The 10,671-nt window shown below is 32.5% G+C and overlaps 1 protein-coding gene across 1 annotated transcript; it reads left to right on the top strand.

Annotated features, from left to right (window-relative positions):
• The first annotated feature begins 1,659 nt into the window (after positions 1 to 1,659).
• On the top strand, positions 1,660 to 3,971 carry LOC114416729 (cucumber peeling cupredoxin-like). The gene is made up of 2 exons (XM_028381710.1): positions 1,660 to 1,967; positions 2,903 to 3,971. The coding sequence occupies exons 1-2, from the start codon at positions 1,778 to 1,780 to the stop codon at positions 3,316 to 3,318; spliced, it is 606 nt and encodes a 201-aa protein (XP_028237511.1). The 5' UTR covers positions 1,660 to 1,777; the 3' UTR covers positions 3,319 to 3,971.
• The last annotated feature ends 6,700 nt before the right edge of the window (positions 3,972 to 10,671 follow it).

The raw sequence follows: 10,671 nt of genomic DNA, 5'->3' as shown, positions 1-10,671 counted from the left end.
TCAACCTAAAAGTTGTAGATAATTGTCTTAGCTTTCTATCAAGATAAGAAACAACTTAATAGGATTACTACAAGTCTAGATATGAATATTATACTATATGAAAGTCATAGTATTGTAGGAGAAGTAATTGTGTAAAATTGATATTGTAAGAATTATAGAACAATGCATGACATTTATACTTATGATTTGTTGATGAAGTGATACCATATATTGTTGTGTGAATGATTGGACATGATTGATATCGTTAGTGAATGCATGATGGCCACGAGTATATGTGAAAACAATATGTCATGGTATTCATATGTGTTGCAAAAAGTGTTAGGAGAAACTAATCCCCGCAAGATAGGAATCTCCAAGGAACTTCAAAATTAAAACAAACCATGTGTATATTGTTTGTGAACCGTGCATCATGTTGTGCATATGTATTTTAAATGAATGGCGTTTATGATCCTAATCAAGGCGGTTATGAATGAGTTGATGTAGACACAACATGTAGGTAGCTGACATGACAAACTTATAGGCACGTCAACAGTTAATGGACCCTGCTAACAGTAGGGACATAAACCAAAATATTTCAAATATCAGGGAGCAGAAATGAAGAAAAAATTTATCAGGAATTAAAAATAAAATTTTGGTATATATCAAAGATCACTAACATATTTAAGCCTAAAACTATTTTAATTAGAAAAATTATTACAAGTACATTGAAATTTTACTCTTAAATCATCTAAAAATATTCATACATAATATTACCCTTCATCCTATATATATATATATATATATATATATATATATGAAACAATTATCTAATTCATCAAGACTAATATAAGTAGTCATAAATTTTAATTTTATTTCAAAATTCCCTATGACATACTCATTGTCCAAGGATCATTTCTACATTTTTTTTAGAACAATAACAAATTGGGAAGAATATATAGTATTTTTGTCCTATCAAGTACAATATAGTACATTAGCAAACAAGACAATATCATTTTGTAGTTAAGATACAATATTTACATCATGTATACATTTTATCGTCTAGTTCTTATAAAAATTTATATGATAATTATTCATGCCAAACAAACTTCCTTAAGGTTGAGATAATCGAGTTTTCTAGACCATGTCTTGGTAGAGCCCTTTTTAATCATTTGATTTTTTCAACTTTTTGAGACATTTTTTAATTCAGTATATTAAATTCCAACAATAAGGATGTCTGTTGAAGTTTTTATTTAGATTCACACCTCACAGCCAAACAACTTGTTTATACGATACCTATCGACATATAAAAATCCATTTGACCGAATCTGAAATTTATTTATTTTTCATTCCAATTCAAAATATAAAATTGCAAAAGAAAAGTCGAATGCACAATAATAATGTAAGTCCAAATGGCTTTCAATGATGGAGTACTAATATATATTCTTATTCTGTTGAGGTGGCTGGAGGAAGAGTTTAAAAATAATGGAAACAAAAATGTATATCATATTTTCCAAGCCTATTTTCTGGGACCATTTCCATGCATTGACTTGATCATATCTCCTAGTATGACCCAACAACTATAGTTAGATTAAAAAAAATAAAAACCCAGTCATTCTATGCGACGAAGTCCTCCATTAACAATACCGGGTTAGCCTCTCTATTCTCTATATATTCATCACAAATTGAAGGCACTTTCAAGCCATTATTCTTCTCAGAGAAGGAAATTAAAGGCAAAAGTAGCTAGATAGATCCATATACAACAGGGGCGATCTGAAACACACATAAGGGTAATAACAAGATGGGTCAGTTACATAATATTATGGTGATTCTTATAGTAATTGCAGTTGCTGCAACAATGCTAAAGAGCACCAAAGCCGCAGAATACACTGTAGGGGACAACACTGGTTGGACAAGTGCTCCTCCTGGTGGCGCTTCATTCTATTCCGACTGGGCTTCCAATATAACATTCAGAGAAGGCGACATACTAGGTGAGTACCAGTCCATACCATCATCATACAAAACAACCTTTTTTTCATCCATTAGAATTGAACACGATATAAGATGATTTACATCACTCACCCTGCTCAATTAATTGAACTAAACTCCTTGTATCATACAAACAACCTTAATTCCTTCTCTGGGTCCTTTAGTTAACATGAAAAGCCAAAAAATTGATTGTATCTCATTTTTTTTTATTTATTTATGTAACATTTTGATCAATGTTACATGAATGAATGTGAAAACAAAATAGGGAGAATTTATACAAAACTTATTTTAAATTTATAGAATTTATTTTTTTAGTTATATTTTTTCTATCCAAGAAACTTAAGAAAATTTTATTAAATAATTATTTTATTAAAATGTGTTATTAATTAAGTTGTTTACCTAAACAATTACTAACTGAATTAAAATTAGTTATGCAATGTGCGTAAAAATTATTATAAACGTCTCTTGACATAAGAATAAGAATTACTCTGACATTCACATGAATCATTTTAAAATAAATAAATTGTTTCATTTTTATTTTACGAGCATTTAATAATTAAAACCACATGCAATATTCCATGTAATTATTTTCATTTTCTTTGCAAACATCGATTTTAAAAGTATTTCCTAACCAATATGATTAGAGATGATTAATAGATAATTTTATCTTTAAATATATAGTCATGAGTTCAATCTCTATCTTGTAAATATGAAAAAATATATATTAAAAAGAGATTAATTCGTTAAATGAATTTCAATTCCTAAAAAATAATCAAAGTATTTAACTACAGATGCAGCACAAAAACATATATATATATATATATATATATATATATCCCTAAAGTCAAAGGGAAACTTTGTCTCATTCTAGTATTCTACGTGTACGCGTAGCATTATTGTACGTGTTTGTTTATGTGATGATCTTTGCTATTTGCAGTCTTCACATTCACCGCAAGCCACACCGTGGCCGAACTTACCGACAGGGCAAGCTTTGATGGTTGCAGCGTGAATCAAAACCAGGGAGTCATTACCACATCACCAGCAAGAATCACACTCAATCGTACCGGGGACTTCTATTTTGCATGCACCATCCAAGGCCATTGCAACAGTGGCCAAAAGCTGAGCATTGCCACCATCACAAGCACTTCTTCACCTCCAACTCAAGGTCCTTCTCCTCCTTCTGGAACCACTCCTACCCCACCTTCTTCCGGCGACGAAACACCGCCTCCCCAATCTCCCCCGACCGAGCCTGGTTCAACTACACCTCCTCCATCGCGAGGCGAGGCTACCTCCCTTGTTGCAACTTTCTCTATTCTTCTCATCACCCTTTTAATCAACTCATTGTTGTTTTAAAGTTTGGTCCTAGAAGAGTTTTTTGCTTTATTTGCGTAACAAGGAATGCCAGCGAACCTCTTTCCGACATTTTCTTTCTAGCTAACACTTTTTATATGATTGTTGAAATTTATTTAAAATCTCCTATATTGGTGAGTTACACTTCTAAATAAGAGAACTCATTAGATTCAATGATTTTTAATAAATTTTAATCACTTATAAAGAAAGTATAAAAGGAATGTTAGAATATGATGTCACTAACATTTCTTTTAACTTACATTTGTATATAATGATTGAAATTTTTTGAAAATCTTTTGACGAGTTGTACTTCTAAATCAAGAAAACTCACAAAATTAAGTGATTTTTAATAAATTTTAACGTATTATAAAAAAATATTAAAAAGAGAGTGCTAGGTTGTGGTGTCACGAGACATTGACATTCCTTGTTGTTATAGTTCATTATAGTATACGGGGGTTCTTTCAATCTTCCTGTTGGATTTTCTATTCATTGTGTAATAATTCACGTTTAGGGTGGCTTCATTATTCGATCGTCTTGATGGTATTTTTGTAGTGATAAAATAAATTTGCTCTAGCTCGAGTTGCAGGATTGCTAATTAATTTGTTTTGTTATATATGCATGTGGATGAATAAACAATAAACAATTGTCATATCGTAGACTATTTCTCGATCATTCCGATTATTCTATATAAATTATTATTAATTTTAATGGAAGTCCTATTTTTCTGCTAATAATTTTCTTAAAATCAATATTGGATTCCTGAAGTTTGGTTATACGTATAAAACATAACCTGTCATATTCATATATTCTACACGCTCTGCCAACCATACTAATGATAAGATGCAAATTTCAATCTTTGACGGTGAATTTAAGTGTAAGACTTAAACAAAAGAACCAATAATAGTGTAGGATATACATACGAACAAAATGCACAATAATATTATTCCACCAGCTGAGTTTTAGTTACATGGATCGTACAATGCTATTGAGCGTCGTTATATTAAAACCAAATTCACTCGCGTATATATATATATAGTCAAAGATTTTTTTTACGGTCAACCTGTATTTGCCACTAGAGAGAGAGAAGACAAATTCACTAGAGAAGGAAATAAATAGCATGTAATTTTGCTGGATTTGTCATCAACAAACTTTGAAGAAGCACTGATATATAATAAGCCGCCATTTTATAATTTTATTAAATAAAAATGCATGTAGTACACACGCATGATTTTTCTTTTCATCTTTATTTTTTAAATACATTTTATATTTTTAAGTGCATCATGCATCCACTTACAAAAATCTATATACATGATTTAGAAACGATTATTTAATTTTAACCAAGACTTAATCTTATAAAGAAAAGTTTAAAATTAAAATTATCGAAGATAACTTCTGATACTAAAACAAACTAATCTAAACAAATACATAGTACAAGACTACAAAAAGGGGAGAAACTATTAATACTGACTAGAACAAACTTGAGCATGGCAAAATTATCGAGTTGAACCGTTACGAAAATTCATGACCGTCTTCATAAATAACTGGAGACAAACTCAGACAAATTAAGGGTATGTAGAATGATTATAATTTGCCTTTGATCCACATATTGTTTTAGGTTCGTGAAAATTAAACAACTTGGATTATTGATTTCATTAATTAACATATAGCCTTTTATACATTACACTTCCTTTATGACACAGTTCAAGCGATTTTAATATCGACCAAGATGACTACTTCAATTCAACTTCCTAAGCTAGAGAATTCCTACATAATATATTGCTCTCTTTCTATACTTACCGAATTTGATCGCAATTCATTGTCACAGTGACATTTTTTTTTTTCTGTGAGCTCTTCTACAAATGGTGATGGAGTGTACCTTTAAAGATACTCTAAGGTTCAAGTTAGTGATGTAGACGTAATCTAAAACAGGTATCATAATATAGGTTAGATTATAGTTGGTTTACCTTAACCTTGATGATCCATTTTATAGAAATGAAATTGGATCAAAGATCTCAATTTTTCTTGTAAGATAGTGTAATTAGAAAAAAAGATATGATTTTATCGTATCTTTCATCTAATAATAACTAACTTCCGATTTTAGGAGATATCTTTATCTTTCTAGTGAAAGATTGAGTTTTTCTCTTACCTTAATTACATCTATCATATTCTCTAGATACCAAGTAGACTACTCGGTCAACCACCGAATACAGAGGCTAGTCGATTTGAAGTCGTACACATGTCCCCCAAGCTCTAAAGTTGGGGTTGTGGGAACTTTATAAAAAATCTTTAGTCCTCTACTATGATGTTGTTATTAATCATTTTAGTTGGAGTGGTACTCATACTAGTCTAACAATAGTCAAGTCTGACAGAGGTTTGATCTCTTCTTTAGCTGAGTGTTACCTCAAGTCTTAAAATAGGAATTGGTGTTTGTTTATGCCAAATTCGAGTGCTTTGTTAAACAAGTGGCCTCAGATATCTTAAGAAGGGGGTTGAATTAAGATATTGCAAACTATTTCCCCAATTAAAAATTCTATTTCAATTTCAATGCAAGTTGCAAGTTCCCTTAAAAATGAACTTTTAAATAATGATTCAAATAGAACAATTTGAATATAAAATATAAATCAATAATAAATAAACGAGTTTAAGGGAAGAGAAACTGCAAACTCAGTTTTATACTGGTTCGGCCACACCCTTGTGCCTACGTCCAGACCCCAAGCAACCCGCTTGAGAGTTCCACTATCTTGTAAAATCCTTTTACAAGTTCTGAACACACAAGGACAATCCTTCCTTTGTATTTAGATTTCTTTACAACAAGAGACCCTCGGTCTCTCAATCCCCTTTGAGAATTTAGAAAGAAGAGAAGAATAAATCTCTCTTGAAAGAGATAGATTTTACAATCTGAGCACTCAATTAATTCCTTATTGAATTGCAAGTGTATTGGCCAAGAAATTCTCAAGAGGATGAAATGTTTTTTCTCTTTGAGAGAATAAGACTTTTTGTTATGAAAAACTTTGAGCAAATTCGTGTTTCAAGTCACATATATATAGACCTTTGGTGGCCATGTAAAAACCATTTGAAAAGATAGGACTCTTAGAAATAATTTTCTGAAAATCTCCTCTGGTAATCGATTACAGGATTTGTGTAATCGATTACAGGTTTTAAAATTTGAATTAAAATGTTTATTAACTGCTAGTAATCGATTACCAATATTATGTAATCGATCACACAGTCTAAAATTTGAATTCAAATTTTTAATAGCTGTTATAAACCATTTTTGGCCACTGGTAATCGATTACATCCTCTGGTAATTGATTACCAGAGAGTAATTCTCTTGAAAAACACTTTTTAACTTAAATTACTTGGCCAAACCTTTTGCTATTTCAATTAGGAATTCCCTTCCTAAAATACTAGTGATCATCTTGATGTTGTGTCTTGTATTCTTGAATCATTGTTTTGAATTAAACTTGAAAAGCGCATTTGCATCAAATAATCATGATCATCATCAAAACATCAAAGTCATTTGCTTCTACAATCTCCCCCTTTTTGATGATGATAATCTAAGTCCTAAAATCCAAATACAAGCAAGCAATGTATATGCATAATATATTGCGTTCACTCCCCCTATGTTTTGGAATTGATGATCACTTGATTTCTAAGCTTTTTCTAAGCTTCTCTACCACCTCATTTTTCTCCCCCTTTGGCAACATCAAAAAGCCAAAGTTCGTGGGAATCAATACAAATAATATAATGAAGTGGACAAAGATCAATCATAAGTCATAACAAACCAAAATCATAAATAAGTCATAACCAAAATATAATCCAAACAATCATAATTTAAAAACACATAAAATCCAATCATAAAAGACTAAAGTCCAAATACCAAAAGATAAATAAAGTGCAGAAAATGATAACTTAAATACCATAGCCAAAATACACGGCTTAAAAAGAAAATTATAAACTAAACTCTAAGAAGGTGGAGGTGGTGGTGGAAGATCGAAGCTCTGGCGAATATAACCCACATCTTCTTCAAGATGTGTGAGACAGATATCCATTCCGGCAAAGCGATTATCCAATGAATCAAAACGTTCTCCAACATAAGTACAAAGACCCCGTAACTCGGAAAGAACTTCAGTCATGAGGGCTGAATCATCTCGCTGAGGAGGAGGAGAAGGAGTACGCTCATCTTGTGGAGGAAATGCATCTTTCTTCAGTAATTGACCATTCCGATCCTTACGGTATCCAAAAGAAGTGATTGCACCAGCACCAATAGCAAAGGAACGCTTGACTTGAACAAATTGTTCATCATCAAGCGGAATTTGAAAATGACAGAGAAACAGAGTGACCAATTGAGGGTAAGGAAGAGGTGCATTGGCCCGTAATGCCTTATGCATTCGGTACCGAACCAAGTGAGCCCAGTCGATTTGAAGATCGGTAAGGAAAGCCCACATCAAAATCAAGTCCTCCTCAGAGGCTTGAGCCAAATTTGAAGACCGGGGAAGCAAAATTCTAACAATAATGTAGTGCATGATGCGATTATCAAAGGTCAATGATCCGGCCAGCAATCTACCGGTCATTTTAGCCTGGTCATTACAAACCATACGGCGAGCATCATGACAAGAATAATCAAATTTCCAGTCATCAACAATGGTGCCCTCAAAAGGTGCACCTTGACTGGGTAATTTAGTCAAAGAAAAGAACAATGATTGATCAATGATCATGAAAATACCATGCACCTCAGAAGAAATAATGCCATCCTGAATTTTTAAATTGCAGTAAAAGACTTTGACAAGTTCAGGATAATAAGGCAATTTTAAAGACATGAAATCAACCAAGCCAAAATTTTGAAACACTTGATAACAATCAAATGTCTCATCATTGAAGAAATCTATGTCTAGGTACTTAAGGTCTAAGATGATCCTAGAAGAGAATTGAGAAAGGTACCATAGATGTTGATCATCGGAAGAAAACAGAGTGGGTGATCTTGGAGATGATAAGGGAGGATGGATAGGTGTTGTGGGTGCTTCAGATGGTCCGTGGCGGTGATGGCCCTCAGCAGCGATGGTGGAGGATGATCCCTTTCTCTTCTTCGATGATTCTGCCATTTGAGGAAGTTTTAGTGAATTTCAATTGGTGGAATCAAAAGAGGAGTGAAAATGAGGAAGATTGGGCTTTACGGGACGTGTTTTGGTGAAGAATTGAGGAAGATATGAGAATTTGAAGATTAGGGATGAAGGAGGCACGAGAACGAGAGTGAGGTTGTGCAGCGTGACTGGTTTTGAAGGTATTTATAGAGGAGGACGAGGTGTAATCGGTTGCAAGGTATGGTAATCGATTACAGGAGTAGTAAGCCTTCTGGTAATCGATTACAGGATGTTGTAATCGATTACAGGCTGCTTGTTCTTGTGTAATCGATTACACTGAATGGTAATCGATTACCAGAGCATAAACTAGGCTAGTTTCTCTAAAAATTACCTATTTTTATGCTAAATACATCTAATACTATCAATCATCACTACTAATGCATTTAATTCAATCATTCAGACATCAAACACACAATAATGCATAAAGCCTATCATAATAATAAGAATTTAAACAAAATCAAGCAAAATAACATACTTAACACAAACAATCAATCATAAAAATAAATAAATCAATCAATCCTTATTTATCTAAATCACTAACATCCAAGAGGCCTAATTCCCTTCTAATAGAAAAGAATGTTTCTTTGGGGAAAGGTTTTGTGAAGATATCAGCAAGTTGATTCTTTGTATCAACAAACTCTAACACACAATCTCCCTTTAGAACATGATCTCTTAGAAAATGGTGCCTAATTTCTATATGTTTAGTTCTAGAGTGTTGAACTGGATTTTTGGAAAGATTAATTGCACTTGTATTATCACATCTAATAGGTATATGGTCAAGAAGGATTCCATAGTCAGAAAGTTGTTGCTTCATCCATAAGATTTGTGCACAACAACTATCGGCAGAAATATATTCCGCTTCTGCAGTGGATAAAGCAACACTATTTTGTTTCTTACTATGCCAAGAAACTAGAGCAGATCCAATGAATTGACAAGTTCCACTTGTGCTCTTTCTATCTGTTTTAGAACTGGCAAAGTCTGAATCAGAATATCCAATTAAGGTGCATGTGGAATTTCTAGGATACCATAATCCTATGTTCATAGTGCCTACTAAATATCTTATGATTCTTTTAACAACACTAAGATGTGATTGTTTAGAATTTGATTGAAATCTAGCACACATACACACACTAAACATTATATCAGGTCTGCTAGCAAATAAATAAAGAAGTGATCCGATCATACCTCGATATTGCTTAACATCTATTGACTGACCGGTTTCATCTTTATCTAGATAGCAAGCAGTGCTCATTGGTGTAGCCATGTGCTCAGCATTTTCCATGCCGAATTTGTGGATTAACTCTTTGCAATACTTGGATTGATTGACGAAGATACCATCCTTGGCTTGTTTAATTTGCAATCCAAGAAAGAAATTAAGTTCTCCCATCATTGACATTTCAAACTCACTTTGCATGTCATGAGAGAATTCCTTGCACAATAATTCATTAGTGGATCCAAAAATAATATCATCAACATAAATTGAACTAATAAAATATCATGTGATTTTCTCTTTATGAAAAGAGTAGTATCCACTTTTCCTCTAGAGAAGTCTTTTTCTAAAAGGAACTTACTTAGATGCTCGTACCAAGCCCTAGGGGCTTGTTTCAAGCCATATAAAGCCTTTTTCAATTTATAGACATGATTTGGCTTATCAACATTTCAAAACCTGGTGGTTGTTCAACTTATACTTCTTTTTTAATTAAGCCATTTAGAAAATCACTTTTAACATCCATTTGATAAAGCTTAAAATTCATTATGGATGCATATGCTAAGAGCATTCTAATGGCTTCTAATCTAGCAACTGGAGCATATGTTTCTTCATAATCTATACCTTCTTCTTGATTATATCCTTTTGTAACTAATCTAGCCTTATTTCTAATGATTATTCCATGTTCATCTAACTTATTTCTAAATACCCATTTTGTTCCTATGATGGGATAGTTTTTAGGTTTCTTAACAAGTTCCCACACATTGTTTCTTTCAAATTGATTCAGTTCTTCTTGCATAGAAATTATCCAATTATCATCTATTATGGCTTCTTTTATATTTTTAGGTTCAATCATAGATACAAAAGCCATATTATTGCTTAATTCTTTAAGAGAATGTCTAGTTGTTACCCCTTTTGAGATATCACCAATAATGCTATCGAGGGGATGATCTTTTGAGGCTTTCCATTCTTTTGGAAGTTCATCATTTGGTTTTGCTTCTTCTTGAG

This window comes from Glycine soja, chromosome 6 (assembly GCF_004193775.1).
Source record: "Glycine soja cultivar W05 chromosome 6, ASM419377v2, whole genome shotgun sequence".
Classification (NCBI taxonomy): Eukaryota; Viridiplantae; Streptophyta; class Magnoliopsida; order Fabales; family Fabaceae; genus Glycine; species Glycine soja.
Note: the sequence above shows the minus strand (reverse complement) of the source record. Positions and strands in the feature narration are given on the sequence as shown.